Source organism: Squalius cephalus, assembly GCF_949319135.1.
Source record: "Squalius cephalus genome assembly, chromosome: 11".
Lineage (NCBI taxonomy): Eukaryota > Metazoa > Chordata > Actinopteri > Cypriniformes > Leuciscidae > Squalius > Squalius cephalus.
In genome coordinates this window covers 15,539,797-15,558,958 of record NC_137132.1, presented here as the reverse complement: position 1 = coordinate 15,558,958, position 19,162 = coordinate 15,539,797, and the positions used below count along the sequence as shown (strand labels likewise).

Sequence of the window (19,162 nt, the reverse complement as noted above, 5' to 3'; positions counted from 1 at the left end):
AAAGTAAAAAAAAGTATAACTAATAAACATAACAACTAATGAATAAAATATTTTAAATGTTATATTTATATTACTATATTGCCATCACAAGATAACACCTAAAATGACCATAAAAATGACAAGAACAACTCTACGGCTTAAATAGCCTAATACACATTTTATTAAAAAAAAAAAAAATGCAAGTACTTTTGTAAAATAATAAGCATCACATTTTTGCTTTTATGTCCCCTTGTATTTACATTCAAGTGCCTCACTGTCACCTGGTTTCTTTAAAGTAAACAAGTCTGATTTTTCTTTTTTTGGGGGGGGAGAATATTTATTTAAACATACTAATAAGCATATTAAGTGACTCACCCACACAAGCATCGGCTGTAAAGACAAGGGTGGAGGAAGCAGGATCAAAGCCCACATTTCCCGCCACAGGCAGTAGTTTGCCGGTCTGGGGGTGCAGGAAGAAGTCTGGGGGCACTGGCATGCTGTGCCCACTGGCCAATAACATATGGGCATTAGAGTTGGGTTGAATGAGGCCTGTGAGCGGGTCTACATGAACGGCATCACAAGCCCTAACAGATCCGTCAGGAGCTGTGGAGGGTAAAGGAGTGCAATCTTTCTGTGTTTCCACAGCCTTAAATCAATCAGTCAAGCCACATACATGCCAAGTTGAGCCTCAGGGCATATTTGTCAGGATTTAACCTGCAGCCAAACGAGTGCTATGTTGTAAAATACTTCCACCTAGTGGTGTAGCTGACTATTTTCTGTTAAAATTCCACTAGGGGGCGTGATTGCACAGTCACTGACTGAAAGCATTCTTATCATATACAATAACATTAGGTCTGAATGATATGGTTAATGTCTGTATATTCTCACACAAATGTTTTTAATAGTTCTAACCAATGGCGTCTTCCCTACTGAGGACCGATCCAGTGGCAGGGCATAACAGCTGTGCTCCAGTGCCTTCTTTAAGCACAACCCAGGCTCCCAGCCTTTGGCTCTCCACTGATACCATCTCAGTCATCTCATCAGCCAGCACAGCTACTCGCTCCAGAACACTGCAATGCACAACATATACCCAAGGAAACTGATGACGAAAAATGATGAAAGATGAAGTAATATAAGTATTATTTAAAATATTGTATACACACACACACACACACACACACACACATTCTTGTACATCTATCTTTATGAGGACATTCATTGACACAATGCAATCTCTAGGACGCTTACCGTAACCTTACCCATCACAACTAAGTGCCTACCCCGAACCCTGACCCTAACCTACCCTTAACCTAATTATAACCTTATCCAAAAAAACAAGTCTTGAACCTCAAACAGGCCTTTAAATGGGTCTCAGAAAGTAAGGACCGGCCAAAATGTCCTCACTTTACACTCTTTGTCCTCACTCCAATGGTCTAAAACTCAAACTGGTCCTCACAACGATAGTTGTACAAGTACGCACGCATAAATACCAAAGTAAAACTATTGTAACATACAGTATATAAGCTACCAAAAAAATAAATGTAAATACCATAAAGAGATACTATTGTATACCATATGCAATACTATACTATAATATTTTTTGCAAAAGCTAAGGTTAAGGAATGCCAGCACACAGGGATGAGAGGATTTGGGCTTTGAAGTGTCCATGTGATATATACTGTGAAAACAGAAGGAGGTGCTGAGGGAATTGAAGGGTTGTGCAGAGGCTGGGTATCCAGAGGCAAGAAGTCAGACAAACCCTGGTTTTGTGGTGGCCTGGCAGTGTCATGCAGTTCATGGATTCAAGGACACCTTTGCTGCTGTCTCTGATGCTTATGTTATCTGATGTGCCTCATGAGTTCAACACTGAGGTCATAGACATGAACTGAGGCTAAATGTCTAGTTTCCAGTCCTCTCTATCTTCAATGAAACCTACTTTCTTTTAACTCTCTTCATATCATGATAACGTATAAATCTTACTACAGCCAGGCATATCGGATACAGACAGCACATTCTAAAATACAGGTCCAATGTCATCACAGTAGTCACTGGACAATCAATCCTAAAGATCAGATCTGAAAAACGATCACAATTGTGTGCAGAAAGTACACAGCTTTAAGCTTCTCTTTCGCTTTGTGATTATAGATCTGGAAATGTGATAAGAGGGCTGGGACGAGGATGAGACAAAGGGATTCTCCACCATTTATTATGGGGATATGTTGTTTTTAAGAAACCATTTTACTGTAAGTGCACAGTTGCTTTCGAATTCAAATTACAAAGTAACACAAATTTAACAGATTAATCCGAATTTAACCCCTTACCTGGCAGGGATCACTGGTGATCCTAGATTATTTTAGTTCAAAATATGTTTGAGCTTATATATCTCAATATTAATAACAGTCTGGTTAAATTTGAGTCTTGAACTATAAACTCTCAAGGGTTGGCTTTCTAAATGTATGTGTGTTATGTTTCTATTCAGAATTACTTATGAGCAGTAACCTTTTTATTTTGGGCATTTCATGTATGCAGCACTTGCCAAAATTGGGGGTGATGAGCAAGGGGTTAATCCCTAAAAGATTAGTCTTGAGAGGGGTCTTCTTGAGATGCTTACTGTGTGTGTACACAGACAACTGAAAAAATGACAGAAGAAGTAATACAAGAATGTACCCCGTATGTGAATAGCCCTTTACCTAAGCTGGCTGAACACAATTAGATAATACTTAGTATTAATAATATTTAGGTCAACCAATTACCAAGCAATGCTTAATTTTGTTCAGTCTGTGGTGTAGAAAGGTCGCGTTGGCAATTAAAGAAAAACATGGTCAGGTCAAAGTGTCTGAATCATTTTTGGTCCCAAATTTTACACATTTTACTGGTAGTCCACTATATGAAGAATTTGTGGGTATAATATGTCACAATTTACTTTATTTTGCTATCCTCACTTACAGAACGTCTCGGTTACGGATGTAACCCTCGTTCCCTGAGTAGGGAACGGAGACGTTACGTCGGATGACGACGATTGGGGTTTCGCTTAGAAAGCCTCTCATCTTCGAGTATATAAAACGAGCCAATGGCAATGAAATGCCATGGGTCTGCGGAATTTGCATAGCGTATCTCCGCCCACCGCAGGGGGTATATAAGGAAGTACGCTGCAACATGCAGATATGTCTTCGCTGAGGAGCCGAGACTGAACTCAGGAGTTTTTCAGCGATACAGCGGAAGTGGCAGGAAGACGTAACGTCTCCGTTCCCTACTCAGGGAACGAGGGTTACATCAGTAACCGAGACGTTCCCTTTCGTGGTCACTCCGAGTTACGTCGGATGACGACGATTGGGGTTCCAGTCTAATCACGCCACCTCGGCTGTCATCCAGTGCCCTGCGTAAGTCTGAGCTCCCTGTTGTGAGACTAGCACGAACGAAGGAGTCCTACTTAACACAGGAATACCAAGGTACACTGGGAAGCATATCTCAGAGGAAATATGCAATTATGCCCAACCAATACGGGGGGGACTTGGAATACACATATGACCCAGAGGGATGCATATGGGGTATCAATGGGGTGTCCAGCCGCAGGTGGAATATTTAAACCCCAGGGGAGGCAAGGTGGCTTGCCAAGGGAAAGACACACGCTCACAAAGAGACTTACAGTGGAATACACATGTGGGGGTCGCCCAGAGGGGGGACCATGCACATGGAGGCACCTAGTCAAGCGCAAAAGCTGCGTTATGGCAGAATGGCATAAGTCAGGCGTTGACGTAACCAGTGCTGGAGGAACTCAGAGCTTATCAGACTCACCTGAGAAGATAATCGCACGTATCCCGTCCGTGGAGAGGAATGGCGAGCAAGCGAAGACACCTGAGCAGAATCTAGTACCGGCTGGTTGAAGCGAGTACATGAGAAGAAACTGGCTCTACTCGGAGATTATAGAATCTCGCGAATGTGTTGGGTGTCGCCCAGCCCGCAGCTCTACAAATGTCTGTTAGCGAGGCGCCATGCGCTAGAGCCCAAGAGGAAGCCACACTACGAGTGGAGTGGGCTTTCACACCAAGGGGGCATTGACGACCTTGCTGTTGGTATGCCAAAGCAATGGTATCCACTATCCAGTGAGATAACCTTTGCTTTGAGAGAGCCTTTCCCTTCAGCTTCCCACCATAACAGACAAAGAGCTGGTCTGAGGTCCTGAAACACCGCGTTCTGTCTACGTAAGCACGAAGGGCGCGTACTGGACAGAGCAGTGCCAAGGCTGGGTCTGCCTCCTCCAAGGGCAGCGCTTGCAGGTTCACTACCTGGTCTCGAAAGGGTGTGGGGTAGGAACCTTGGGCACGTATCCAAGCCGGGGTCTCAGGATCACGTGAGAGTTAGCCGGCCCGAATTCCAGGCACGCTTCGTCAACCGAAAATGCCTGCAGGTCCCCTACCCTCTTGATGGAGGCCAATGCAACCAGGAGCGCTGTCTTCATAGACAGGAACTTAAGCTCTGCTGATTGCAAAGGCTCAAATGAAGCACTCTCAGTTAGAACCACTGAGAGGTCCCAAGAGGGTACGAGGGGAGGGCGAGGAGGATTCAGTCTTCTCGCTCCCCTCAGGAACCTGACGATCAGGTTGTGCTTCCCCAGAGACTTACCATCAACTGCTTCGTGATGTGCGGCAATGGCGGCAACATACACTTTCAGGGTGGAGGGAGACAGCCTTCGCTCCAACCCTTCTTGCAGGAAGGAAAGCACGACACTGATGGGGCAATTCGTGGGTTCTTGATGTTTAGAAGAACACCAGTTGACGAAGAGGTTCCACTTCAACGCATAGGCATGTCTCGTGGACGATGCTCTAGCGGAAGTGATGGTAGCCACCACCGCTGGTGGTAGGGTACTCAAACCTGCCTCGTCCCGTCCAGGAGCCACACGTGGAGGTTCCAAAGATCGGGACGAGGGTGCCAAAGGGTGCCCCGTCCCTGAGAAAGAAGGTCCTTCCTCAGAGGAATTGGCCAGGGAGGTGCTGTCGCGAGGAGTACTAGTTCGGAGAACCAGGTCCGGTTGTGCCAATACGGGGCAACCAAAATGACCTGCTCCTCGTCCTCCCTGATCTTGCGCAAGGTCTGCGCAAGAGGGCTCACTGGGGGAAACGCATACTTGCGTAGGCCCCGCGGCCAGCTGTGCGCCAGTGCATCCGTGCCGAGCGTGCCCTCGGTCAGGGAATAATACAGGTCGCAGTGGGACGAGTCGTGGGAGGCAAACAGATCTACCTGTGCGTCGCCGAACTGATCCCAAATCAGCTGGACTGTCTGGGGATGGAGTCGCCATTCTCCAGCGAGAGGCCGAACTCGAGACAGCTCGTCGGCCGCCTGGTTCAGGTGTCCTGGGATATAAATGGCTCGAAGCGACCTCAGATGCTTCTGACTCCATATGAGGAGGTGGCGAGCGAGTTGCGACATACGGCGGGAGCGTAGACCACCCTGATGGTTGATGTACGCTACTGTTGCGGTATTGTCTGATCGGACTAGTACGTGCTGACCCCTGAGCAGCGCATGGAAGCGGTGCAGGGCGAGACGTACAGCCAGCAACTCGAGGCAATTGACATGCCAAAGGCGCTGGGGTCCTGTCCAGGAGCCCGCGGCAGCATGACCATTGCACATGGCGCCCCAGCCCGTGGTGGAGGCATCTGTTGATACAACAACATGCCGGGAAACTCATTCTAAGGGCACTCCGGCCCGTAGAAAATTGAGGTTCGTCCACGGGGTGAAGGTCTGACGGCAGGCTGGAGTCACTGGGACTCGGAGCGTGCCGTGTTGCCATGCCCACCTCGGGACTCGATCGCGAAGCCAAAGCTGACTTTTTTTTCTTGAAGCAATCCCAGCGGCGTTACTGCGGCTGCGGATGCCATATGCCCCAGGAGCCTCTGAAATAATTTCAGTGGAACCGCACTCTTGCCCTCGAACTGACGAAGACAAGTCAGCAGTGACTGCGCACGCTCGCTCGTAAGCTGCGCGCACATGGCGACCGAGTCGATCTCCATACCGAGAAAAGAGATCCTCTGCACGGGGCAGAGTTTGCTCTTCTCCCAGTTGACCCGAAGGCCCAGACGAGCTAGGTGCCGGAGCACTAGGTCCCTGTGTTCGCAAACCTGGTCTCGAGAGTGAGCTAGGATTAGCCAGTTCAGGATGCGAACCCCGTGTTCCCGGAGGGGAACAAGGGCTGCCTCGACGACCATTGTGAAGACGCGAGGAGACAGGGCTAGCCCGAAAGGGAGAACCGCGTACTGGTATGCCTGCCCCTCGAAAGCAAACCGTAGAAACGGTCTGTGTCGAGGTAAAATGGAGACATGGAAGTAGGCGTCCTTCAGGTCGATCGCTGCAAACCAATCCTGCGGCCGCACACACTGGAGGATGTGTTTGGCCGTTAGCATCTTGAACGGCAGCCTGTGAAGGGAGCGGTTCAAGACGCGCAGGTCGAGGATTGGCCGTAACCCACCGGACTTCTTGGGCACAATGAAGTAAGGGCTGTAGAAGCCGGACTTCATCTCGGCTGGAGGGACAATCTCGATCGCACCCTTCGCCAGTAGGGTGGCGACCTCCGCTCTCATGACAGGGGCATTGCCACCGACCATAGTGAAGCGGACTCCCCTGAAGCGGGGAGGAGATATCGCGAACTGAATCGCGTAGCCGAATCTGATGGTTCTCGCGACCCAGCGGGACAGTCTGGGAAGCTCTAGCCAGGCCTCCAGAAAGTGCACCAGAGGGGTCCTACGAACCACAGATGCACCGTCGGTGGGGCAGCGAGGTGGAATGACCGGCACCGGCGAGGGTGGCATAGCGGCCCTGTGCGGGGGCACGGTCATTAACCGCGTCCTGCCAGAGGAGGCCAGGGGAGGGCGCGTGTCCCACAGGGGCGTGCTCTGGCAGGGGTCTGGCGACAGAGGGGGATGAGAGGAGCGTGGCCCGTGGGCGGCGCGTGCTGTCATCCACAGCCTCTTGGGGCTTGGTGGAAGGGACATCTGTTCTTGAAACAAGAATTTCCCCCCGGCCCTCCACCGGGGAAAGGAGTGGCCCTGCTACCAGCTCCTGAGAAGAACTGAGCCCTAACCCCAAGCTGCCCGTCTCAGAAGTGCTGCTTAGCATGGCGTTTAGCCGGCTAAGGGGCGGAGACAGGCGGTGCCACCCTCCTGCGACCTCCTCTGCTGTGGGCCAGTGAAGGCTTTAGGGGAGGAACGCAGAAGGGCGGTGTCGGCGGGAAGCAGGCTAAGGAGACCGCACGGACAGATGACAGTCGGTGCAGAAGGTCCTGCGCCTGCTTATAGAGTGATCGAAGACTGTTGGGCGCAATCCTCAACCACACCGCCGACTAGGCTGCCCTCCTGCGACCTGCTCCTGCTCAGGGCCGGTGAAGACCCGAGGGGAGCAACCGCATGGAGGGGGCCTTGGCGGGAAGCAGACTAAGGAGACCACACGGATGGATGACCATCGGTGCAGGACCCGAGTCTACTTCAGGTGGTCGAAGCCACACCGCCAAAGAGCCCAGCCCGGGACATGGGGGAGCTTAGAAAATGAACTCTCAGACACCCCCACATCAACCTGGCTAAGCCCATGTCTGGACCACACTAGTGGACATCACCTGACCCAGGATCACGCAGGTGCTGATGTCGCCTGAGCGAGGTCGGCAGAGTGCGTGGCGGAACAAACCAGGCCGGGTATGGGAGGCATAGCGTCCCAGCATAGGGGCGTGGTTAGAATTTCCGCGTTCTGCCAGGGTTGGCCAGGGAAGGACTAGCGTTCCACTGCGGCCGGTTCGACAGAACTCCCGGGACAGCACTGCATCGAAGGCGCAGGCGACACACAGCACTGCATGACCGTGCCACGATAGTGACAGGGAACATGCAGACCATGATCGCCGTGCGATCGAAAGCAGCGAAGGCGGAGGACACCCGCGGGCCACGAAAGTCACGTGGAGTCTCGCGCAGCGCAGGCGTCCTGATGCACGTCCGGGAGAAGCTTACAGCGCTCGGGGGGAGGGCGGGGCCACTCCAGCCGATGCTTTCAGCTGCCCGGGAAAGCATGGCTGACAGCTCTGGATCGGTCCCGGCAACGATGGCACTCCCGTGGGAGGCAACGCAGTCGAAACTTCATTTCCAGAGGAATCAAGCCCGCCTTGTGATGCTGTGAGTGCATGGTCTGCGATGTGGAGGGGGGTGTGGCCCGAGGAATTGACTCGTCGGTTGTTGTGCCACACCAAACCCTCAGATCACCCTGGCCACCAGCCAAAGTATCCCTTCTCGAGGAAGAGATAAATTGGGGTGTGGCAGAGGGGACTCTACTCACATGGAGATCATTGAGTCTTGATCTATAAACATCGCGATGGTCATGTTCCCGCAATGAAAACATGACTCATCAACGAGCGCTGCCGAGCGTGATTAAGCCCAACACGCAAAACAGCGCTCGCGACCGTTAGGCAGATGACTCACGCACACACATCCAGAAAATACACGGGCGAACCGTCTTGAAAAAGACGTGCCGCGTGCAGCTCTTTTAGAGAGTGGAAAAGCTCAGCAGAGTGCTGAAGCGCCCAGGGAGAAACACACTCACTGTCGGCAGATTACTGCACAAATCAGCAGCAGGAAATGCGATCTCGCTGGAAAGCGCCGTCACACCAACACACTGAAGAGCCGCTCGTCTCGAAGAGATTTGAGATGACACTCAAAAGGCTTGTGGAGTGAAGTACTGAACTTGGCTCCGAAGCGAAAACATATCTGCATGTTGCAGCATACTTCCTTATATACCCCCTGCGGTGGGCGGAGATACGCTATGCAAATTCCGCAGACCCATGGCATTTCATTGCCATTGGCTCGTTTTATATACTCGAAGATGAGAGGCTTTCTAAGCGAAACCCCAATCGTCGTCATCCGATCAAGAGAACATTTATTTGAAATAGAAATCTTTTGTAACATTATAAAAGTCTTGTCAATTTTGATCAATTTAAAGGGGACATATCATGCTAAATCCACTTTTTTAGCCCTTAAATGCATTTTGTTGTATATTTGGAGTGTTTAGAAGTACAGAAAAGTTGAAATTATTCTCTTCAGGTGCTTCGTTGATATCTTTATATTCTGTTTTGGCCTTATTTTTCAACCTGTTCCGATTTTTCTGTTATCTATGACGTTTTGTGAACTATTACGTACGTCACAGTATTTGCAGCGGAACTGCCAAATAAGGACATTGACTTCCAGCCCAACACTTCGAGCAATCTGCCATTTTTATTTCTCGCTGCAATTTTGTAGTCCAAGCTAAAAGATGCAGAAGTTACGAGAGGGTAAGTTAAAATGTTCGGCTGTTGGATGTAGTAACCCACACGCTTCATTACACCGTCTAATGTAGATGAACTGCCGCGCTTTGTGACAGGGCGCATGTTTAACTGAAAGAACGAGCAGAGAGAGAGAGAGACCCGGTCGCGCGCACGCACTCTCTCTCTCTTTGGAGCCAGGCGAAAGTGTAAACAAGACACCGTCTCCAAACTAGACGCTGTCTTGCTCTCTCCCTCGCACATATTAATCAAAATAAATCGACACGGTGGTAAAAGGTCGGAAGACCAAAGTTTCATGTGTAAATACAGTAACACACCATTGCGATACATCCATATGAAGACGTTGTTCTGCAGGTTCGTCGTCTTCATTTTCATCTCGCTCCGGCTCCGACTCTGGCTCGAACATGTAAGGCTGGCTGGACAAGTCTCTGTCTTAAATCATATCTCTGCTATCAAACTAAAAAAATGGCCGAACGGGGTGGAGTTGAACCGAGTGTCACCTCTGCATCCTGGAGAGGGGGCGGGGTATGAAGTGTCTCAATTGTATTTAAAGAGACCGCACCAAAACGAGTTGCTCTCAGACGCACATCAGAAAAGGGGTAGAAAAGGGGCCTGTGGAGCTATAATAATGAGGAATTCAGACCCAAGCATTGCAGTTCTGCTTTATATAGACTACAAATGTATGATTTATATTTAAAAAGGAACTATTTAAAAGCATGATATGTCTCCTTTAACAAATTCTTGCTCAAAAGTATTAATTTCTTTGAAAAAAATCTTACTGATCCCAAACTTTTGGATGGTAGTATATGCCATTTAGTGTGATTATCTAATCATTGGGTACATCATACAGTATGATTAATTTGATAATAGGCCTATATTTTAATCAACTGAAAAGCATTTATGAGACATTTTTGTTTGAAGAGGGGTTTTTTTTCAAGCAGAGATAAAAACAGACAGATACATATCTGCCTCTCCATGACATACTGTTGTTTGATGTGTTTATCCCAGAGCGAGGTCTGACCCTCAGCCAGCAGTCTAAGAAGCCTGGCGCTCTCCCTCATTCGCGCTCTGAAGGTCTTCTGCATGGCCTGCTGCGCTCTCATCTCCACCCGCAGGATCTGCAGCTGACTGTCCAGTAGCTGTGTCAACTGATTCCCCAGCGCTCTTCGTCGCAGCATCTCCTGCTCCACCTGTCTCTCCAAACCTTCAGTTTTCCCTCCAAACATCCTCCAGCCAGGGTGGAGCTCTCTCAACTTCCCCAGCACCCCCTGGTAGAGCTGCTTCACCTAGACAGGGTGCACGTTTCCTTCAATGAAACAAGCTTACAAAGGAACGCTATACTTACAACTCATTTTACAACTCAAGCCACACACTTTTTGCCCCAGGGAAGTAACAATTCACTTCTGTATCACACAGTATCATACAGAACAGTGAAACAAGAGAGACTGTTAATTGCAACCGAGCATCTCGGTGATGCTATTCAAAATATGTTATAAATATGTCTGAACTTTACGAGGGTGATATTTGAAGCTCTGAGGATGGGAATTAAGACTTGTTCCCATGGAGTCTCACCTCTCCTCTGAGCTGTCCGAGGCGTACTGTGACAGACACGCTGTGCTTGAGCAGGATGTCGTAGAAGGTGCTGGAACTGAAGGCTTCGAGATCCACTTGCTCTTCATAGTCCCAGAACTCATTTGACACCAGAGCCACCGCTGTGGACAATGCGAGCACAATCTGTGGGAATTCTAACTCTGGACGGAGCTGATATAATACCATAGGAAAGCCAAATGTGTCACGCACAATAAGTCTCTTGACAATTATTGTTTTGAAAGCAAAGAGTAATCTTTGGTAACTGATGCTGTCTAGTACTTTTAGTGTTTGTCAAACAGAGATATAGTTCTGCCAAAACAGCAGGGATATCCTAAAAACTTAACTTCAAAAACTTAAAGTCAGTCAGTTTAATAATAAAGTCAGTGAGTCAGTTTACTTCTGCAGTCACAAATGTAGCCTGATAGCATGGTAATCTTAAGCTGATAAAGAATCTTGTCAATGGATGTTCAAATGCTACTTGGAGCAAATAAAAGAGCTTTTGACATCTTGGGGTAATTGTTTTCTCCTTTATTGTGAAACATATGGGGATTCCTTGTTCAATGCAATGTTCCATGTTCAAAAATCAATATATGTCATGTTTGTTCATTTTCTAACATGGAATCTATAGGACTTTCATTAATAAAACATTTCCTTTTTTCCTGGCTGTTGGGCACCCATTACAAACGTCTTTTTTAATTTCTAAATTTCAAATACAACAATTGTATATTTTATAATATAACATTCATATAAAATGTGTTATTATCTGCTTCAAATTTGCATGTTTGTACTTGGGGGAAAATTAAATTAAATTAAGTAGAATGCATCTAATAATAATAATAAAAATATTTTTTATCTAATCAGAAAATTTCAAATCTATGTTTGGGTAACATTTTACAATGATGTTCTAAACTACTGATCATAAGTATGGGGTCAGTAATATATATATATATATATTTATTTATTTTTTATTTATTTTTCGTGAAGCAGCACAACTGTTTTTAACATTGATAATAATAAGTAATGTTTCTTGAGCAGCAAATCAGCATATTAGAATGTGACACCAAAGACATTTTAAAATATACAATAAAAGAAAACTGTTCCTTTAAATTGAAATAATATTTCACAATATTAATAAATATACTGTATTTTTGATCAAATAAATGCAGCCTTGGTGAGCATGAGACTTCTTTCAAAACATTTTTTTTTTTTAAATCTGTAGTTTACTTTATGTAAAATGAACAATAACCCCTAGAGTGCAGTTCATTGTTAGTTCCTTATTGTAGTTAGCAATGTTTGTTAGATTATGTGAAGTCTGTAATCTTTCAACTCATAATATGATATTGGCTGTGCATGAGGCATTATGGACAAGGATCCTGGGATGTACAGGCTCAGAGGTGATAAAGGTGACAGGTCTATTTGTGTGAGAATGTGGCATGCGTAGCCCCTGGTAGTACTTAAAAAAGGTTTACTTGTGTCTATAGTAGGTTACCTCTCTGCACTGAATCCTCTGGCAACCCCACCTGCAGGTTTCGGTGTGTTTTTTTCACAGCCACCACCCTGGAGCCCTTCGATGAATAGTCATCCATGTTGTACCTGAGCTGCAGATGACGGTACCTGGCCTGAGCTGGCAGTTTCTCAGGCCAGCCGTACTCCCTGAACAGGATCTGTGAGGACACAGTGCCCAGTCACTTCAATAAGTCAGGCTTTGTTAACCCCAAAGTTTTTGTTTAAGCCTCCCTTATCACTTACCAAAATTGTCACGCACAAGCACAAGACTACCACAGCTCCAGCTAAAAGCCCACCGATCATCGGCCAATCGGGGCGGAGCAACAGTTGGCGCCTCTGCGCGATGCCCATGCGAGTTAAATGATGTGGGTCAGATGGGAAGAAGGTTCCAGTGTCATAACATTCTCCACCTGCAGGCACTACCCTCACATACTGAAAGGACCAGACAACAACATCTACCAATAAATAGACATGGAGGTTGATTTATTTTATTACAACCAGGTCTTAACTTTTTTGCCCACCAGCTACTGTGGCTAGTGGTTTTCCAAAGTTACAAATCATTTTCACTGGCCACAATTTTAGTATCGATACTATGAGGAAAAACTGCCATATAGATCTTTTTAATATTATCTCATTATTTGGCAGCAGGTATATTAGGGTGCTGTCACTTTAAGACCTGACGCACGGATAATTGTACTGTTGCACATGCGTTTTCTTTCTCAGCATAAATGACTGCGTTTACATGAATACTCGCCAAGACCGGCCTTTTGACATTATTTTTTGTGTGTGTTTGACTGTTTAAGCGCTGAGGCAGCTCTATGTGCACGCAATTTGGGTGCGGGAATAAGTAAAATTATACACAATACGTGCAATCCCGCGCCGAAATTCAGTAACTTTGAAATTAGCCAAAGTTAATTGTGATACTAAAATTCACTTGTAGCATTCAAAACAATTGATGTCAGGTTTTAGCATTTTCTTTTTAAAGTTATTTAGAGTGAATAGTATAGAATTTTAATATTGGATATTTAGTGGTTATCGGACACAACATAAAAACAGATCACAATACCATGTGCCTATGTTGGTTGCTGCTGAGTTTGAAGGCATACACCCCAGGCTCATGGAGACTTATGGAGAAAAGGGAGTGGGCAGATCTTGCCAGTTCTTGGTCCTGTGCCAGTAATCTGAAGGGTCCCCAGTCAAACGCAGCATTAGTGTTGTACAAGCTGTCCCTGTGAAAAAAGCAGGATTCCCTCTGTGACAATCTGGGACAGTGAAAATGAATGGGCAGCACATGAATCACATGTCAGCATGTACTTACACATCATACTGAGGGTAGTGCTGCTGGGTCACAGTGAAGAGAAGAATATCCCCAGGATGTAGACATGCTGTTGGGTTCAAGACTCCTCCAGGCTGCATGTCGGATGTACCGAACACTGATGATTTACTGGACCAGTGAGAGTCCCAATCTTCCTCTTTGTCTTTGATGTTTCCTAACATAACAAATCTCATTAGATGTCCAATATGGTATCTGGAATATACATATTGATGTATTAGATACCTCTGTCTGTATCTAGGGGCTCAAAATGGCTGTTGGTTTCCTGGCTGTGGGCCAGAATCAACCTCCGGACCTCGACGGGGACAGCATTGAGCAGACCAAAGAAGCCCATCTCTGCACAACAGCAAACAAACAGCAGGCTGCTGATAAACCGCGGACACGAAACCCTCTGTACTTCCTGCCATATCTCTGGCCACTCACCCCCTGTTTGCACCGTGTACACAGGTCTAGAGAAATTGAGCGGCACGTTGCATTCCAAGCTCCCACGGGAGTCCCAGTGCTTCAAGACGGTCTCCAGCATGCCTCCCGACATGCTCACCTTTTAAGAAAACACAAGGATAGTTTAATGGCAAATAGGTCAGAGTGTTATCTTACCGCTGTTTGTGCGGTGCTCTCACTTGTGTATTTAGGGCTGTATTACACTCTCAATGTCATGTGCAAGTCCCTCACATTGTGTACTGTGTTAAAGTTATCCAGTCATACCGTGTTTCCTACCTTTTTTGCTGTCAGTCATCCTATGGATTATGATACTTGAATGAATAAAAATACTAGATCAACTTTTCGCTTGTTGTTGAGGATTTGTACAGTCATATTATACTGTTACAGCACTTTTGATGTTTCTATTGTGTTACTCTTTATAAAAAATAATCTATATATTTTGATTTATTTTTCTTAGTAATAATTATTACATTTAGGCTATATTTTAAATTATGTTACTTAATTATTGTTACTTTTTATGAGAAGCAATGTATTAAGTTACTTTTTGTGCTACTTTTTGTTGTTGCATACGTTTATACCCCGACATTGCAGTGTTGTTATTGTAAAAGTCACCATGAAATCAAAATGAGCAATTCTTAATTTTTACAGAATGTGTATTATAAATTATAATACACATTATATATACACAATACAATTATAAAGAATGTGTATGCATAAAATTATAGAAATTTCACATAGAAATAAAGACTTTTTATGCACCAAATCTGTTTTTATACAAAAAAAAAAAAAAATTACATTAAACAACCAATTACACTGGAATATTATATTTCTAACAACAACAAAAAAAAAACACACAGAAAACAATTTTACTTTGCTGTATTTTTTTAAACATAAAACTCCTACAATACGTAAATGCATGCACCTTAAATATACCCACATTTTAACATGAAAAAGGGAGAGGTTTTCAGTTGTATTTGTCAGTAAATAAATAAAGATATTATGGTGAAAATTTAACAAGTAACATGCGTTTTTTTGCATATTGCTTGTAATGTGTTGAGGCCCGTTCCCACCAAGAATGTTAACTCTAAAGATAACTAAAGATAACTATAGCATCCACAACAGCGGACAATATCATTCACTTTAAATGCTCAAGTTCATTACAGCGGGATGGATTCTGATTGGTTCAGCTGGAAAAAAATATTCTGAAAGTGATTCCAACTATATTGATTCTTTGTGCGAAATCCTAGTTGTGGTGTGTACTCTGATATTCTTTTATATTTATAATGATTTTTAGAACTATATCTTTATCGTTATAGTTATAGTCATTGGTGTGAACAGGCCTTTACCCCCAAGACTAGACACTACTCTCATGTTTTGGGCCTCCTTACTAACACCAAATCACGATGTAGATGACCTGACCTGTTGATTCGACTCGGTGTAGAGCAGGTAAAGGCTTCCAGTGCAAACCAGCTGCAGAACTGGACTCGGGGTGTTCCGGCACCAGCCCACACACTCAACTCTGTCTGACTCAGGCCTGGACAGACCTCTGCACACACACAGACCCAGGGAGCCATCGTAGCCCTCGTACAACTCAGCAGATGGACACTCCTGCAAGCAGGTACAACATATGACCTACTGATCAACGGGGTCATTGGGCTGCAAGAGTCAAAGGGTAAGTCACATGTCACGTTCAGTGTGAGGCCCCTTATGTGCATAGTAAGAGTTCATGGAGAAAGGTATTTTACTTTAGAGGCAACTGGTCAACCATTCAACACTAAGAAAACATCCCATATTGGATGCCCTTCATGAGCAAAATAAGCGAGTCGTCACACACCATTCATAACATTTTCACTGCTAATGACCGAATAAGCAAGTATGTCATCATCTTTGTGCAAACAAACAGCATGACTGTAGTACCAATTTCTCAATATTACCTCAGTTTATGTGGACGCTCACCTGCTGGGAGCAATAATGCTTCCATTGCTTGTGGTCTAGACATTCTCCATGCTGGTTACGTGCTCTTCCATCCTTGCAGATCTCATAGACCTTCAACACACAGGCTTCTCCTTTCTGTGTGTATCCCAAACTACAAGGACACTGTCCGTCACTGGCCTACATTCAGGATTGGGAAGATGTCAGCCGTTAGAGGCAACAAATCCTAACTCATTTCCCTAGTGGGTAGTAACTGATGAAAAGATCATTCAGCAGTCAGTGAGAGTGGTAACTAGATTCCCACTGGGCTGAAACATGAGCTTCTGTCAGAGCAGAGGTCTGCAGATTGTTTCCCTACAGGGATGCAATTAGCTAGAAATGCTTGGGAACTTATGTAAACAATGCAATTAGTTCTTACCTGGAAGATTTGACCCTCTCGCAGACAAGTACAGCTGTCCTGTCCAGGCAGAGGCTGCTGTGACCATGGCCCACAAGGCAGGCAACTGCTCATGCCTTCTCTAGGTCCATAGTGATGTGGTGGGCAGCTGATACAGCTGTTTATGGTCGTGGCCCAGAAACTTGGTCCAAATGTTCCTCTGGGACAGGGAACTGGACCCTCATCTCCCTCCGGGCAGTAAAAGCCTTCACAGTGCATAAAAATAGAAGGTTCTCCAACCAATACTCTTGGTTGCTCCAACAACCAAACTCTTACATTTCATATTTAAGGTTTTCTTCAACTATTGGAGCCAGTGGACTTCTAGACAATGAGTTCCTAAAACACATTTTTCACTCTAACTAGTTTAATTTGTCTTCTGACATTGTCTACCGTGATGGAAATGACGTGTAAAATAATTTGAAATAAAATCACTTATTTGTCTTGATTCATTTCATAACTAGTACTGTATCCTAAATAAAAAACAAAATAATATTTGTACACTTTTTTTATAATTTCACATTATTACAGCCTGGTTGGATATGGCTTACCATAAAAATATTCTGATAAAAGGTGATATTTACCTTGATTTTCTTCATACAGATCTAATATTTCATCTTGGTGAACAATTAAACAAACTTTTTTAAAAACCCATTTTAGGGGGAAAAAAAGCATTTATGGTGGAAATAAAGCCACAACTGAGGTGGGACATTTTTTTCATCATTTTTAAAATAATTTTAACAATAAATATTGAAATGGTTTATGATTATTTCACGATTTTTATGTCATCGTAATTTCAGTAATAATTTTTATAATGCATTTTTACAGTTTAACATTGAAAGATTGGGTTTAGAACAAGGATAAAATATTATTATGAATAATAATAAACATATACATAAATGGTATTTAAAAAGTAGCCAAAACACATTGATCAAAGCATGGTAAAGAATTTAAGACAGATAATGTGATGTTCATTAAAATAAATAAATAAATAACCTCTGGGACTAGACACCCACTTGATGAACTTTCACCTCGTCATGTCCCAGAAAAGTGCAAGTTACCTGGTTTGCAGGAAAATCTTTCAGGAAGTCTTAGGTTAATGTTTGATCCATCAGCAAGGCTCAGTCTTAGGGTGAAGAACCAGCAAAGTAGGTAAGGCCAGAAGAGGCAAACCCTGAAAGAGCACATCATTTCATTATGTTGTCCAGGGCTCAGAGACAGCCCGAAGGCATACAGGAAGCTCTTTCCCTGCCATGCTGAATGATTCATGAACCGTCTAGAGATAAAGTATCACACATGCCAATAGGTAGAAAGATGCAACCTGATGCTGCCAGTTTAGATTACAGGCCACAGTGAAACCATGAAACTGATTAATTTTGGCTGTGCTTTAAATGTCTTTCAGCACATCTAAAAAAAAATCATTCACAAGTTGCAGGTTTATGAGAAAAATCCAAATCCAATCAGACAGTTTCTACTAGTGTGCAATTTCTCGAATAGTTTGGCAAGAGAAGTGAACATTGCAGGCACTCTGAATTCAAACAAGCAATGGGTCACTAAAACAACAAACCTTGTTTTTCACATCCCTTGGCTTCATTCCTTTGATGCACCCCATAGGCGAGAAGGCCATGGTCAGCCTAGTAAACCAATTGCTTTATCTGTGTTAAAGTTGAATCTGCAGGATCCAAAGCCTTATATCACTACACAAGGGAATTCTGTGACTTATTTCTATGTCATTTCTGTTGGAAAGCCAAGTAGGACTCAACACAACTGATAAAACTAAGCCAAATTTCATTCAGGTCAGTTCACTGAGTGAACTTCACAGGCAACATATTAAGTACTGGGACAGATTATCAAGTATGAAGTCCATATCATAATGTTAATATGCGCTTTTGTAATTTAAATAGAGGTATAGAGGTCATGTATCGAAGTTTTCAACCCTGTTCACTTAAGTACGAGCTGTCCAAATACCTCTGGTTAGTAGTAAACACATCCCAGTATTGACCTCGAAAATGACGTCAAAATTGGCCTTGGTGTGACATCACAATCACAGTGGCTACTCTGAATCTGCGTTGTTGGAAAAGAGTAGCTTTGAAGAGGCGATCAGCAAAATAGGTTCCTGACGCCCATCGTTATCAAACTGACCCCCCACAACCTCTGATAAGGAACTGCTTTAAATGTGGACTCAGTGGAAGAATTTCTGAATTAACACAACACACTTACATAAGCTAAAATTGTTACAATCTTTGAACTGTGCAACTGAATAAAATATAATATTATGTAAACAGGTCATATTTTACATTTAAAAAAGCATGAATCTGTACACATTACACACATGCTATAATGACCTCATAATTTTTTATGCTTCAAAATCAATGAACTTGGACCCTGAATTAGGCTACTTGTAGAGTTTGTGTGGACTTTGACCTCATGGTGACTTATATTTTGACATTTCACACACTTTTAGGTCTACATAAGTATGAACTCAAATGACAAGGTAGTTGTAGTGTTAAAAGTGCAAAATGTCTGATAAAAACTAATATACAAATAAATAAAGACATTCGAATTACAAATATTTAGTAACTGATACCCAATTCCTGGAAACATCCTTTTGCACTTTTTTTTTTTTTTTTTTTTTTTTTTGCACGTTAACTCTTATCCGTAA

General features: G+C 44.4%; 1 protein-coding gene across 1 annotated transcript in view; it reads right to left on the bottom strand.

Moving 5' to 3' along the window:
* LOC307167802 (uncharacterized protein) overlaps nt 1-17,705 on the bottom strand; it is a 28,211-nt gene extending 10,506 nt beyond the window's left edge. The window contains exons 1-14 of the mRNA XM_079887102.1: nt 17,562-17,705; nt 16,486-16,709; nt 16,092-16,247; nt 15,555-15,743; nt 14,118-14,235; nt 13,920-14,030; nt 13,680-13,851; nt 13,428-13,590; nt 12,605-12,793; nt 12,345-12,519; nt 10,838-10,977; nt 10,250-10,551; nt 892-1,049; nt 355-582 (exon numbers count right to left, since the gene is read on the bottom strand). Coding sequence (XP_079743228.1) covers nt 355-582; nt 892-1,049; nt 10,250-10,551; nt 10,838-10,977; nt 12,345-12,519; nt 12,605-12,793; nt 13,428-13,590; nt 13,680-13,851; nt 13,920-14,030; nt 14,118-14,235; nt 15,555-15,743; nt 16,092-16,247; nt 16,486-16,709; nt 17,562-17,691 — 2,455 coding nt within the window. The 5' untranslated portion in view covers nt 17,692-17,705. The remainder of the gene's footprint in view (nt 1-354; nt 583-891; nt 1,050-10,249; nt 10,552-10,837; nt 10,978-12,344; nt 12,520-12,604; nt 12,794-13,427; nt 13,591-13,679; nt 13,852-13,919; nt 14,031-14,117; nt 14,236-15,554; nt 15,744-16,091; nt 16,248-16,485; nt 16,710-17,561) is intronic.
* Between the last annotated feature and the right edge of the window lie 1,457 nt (nt 17,706-19,162).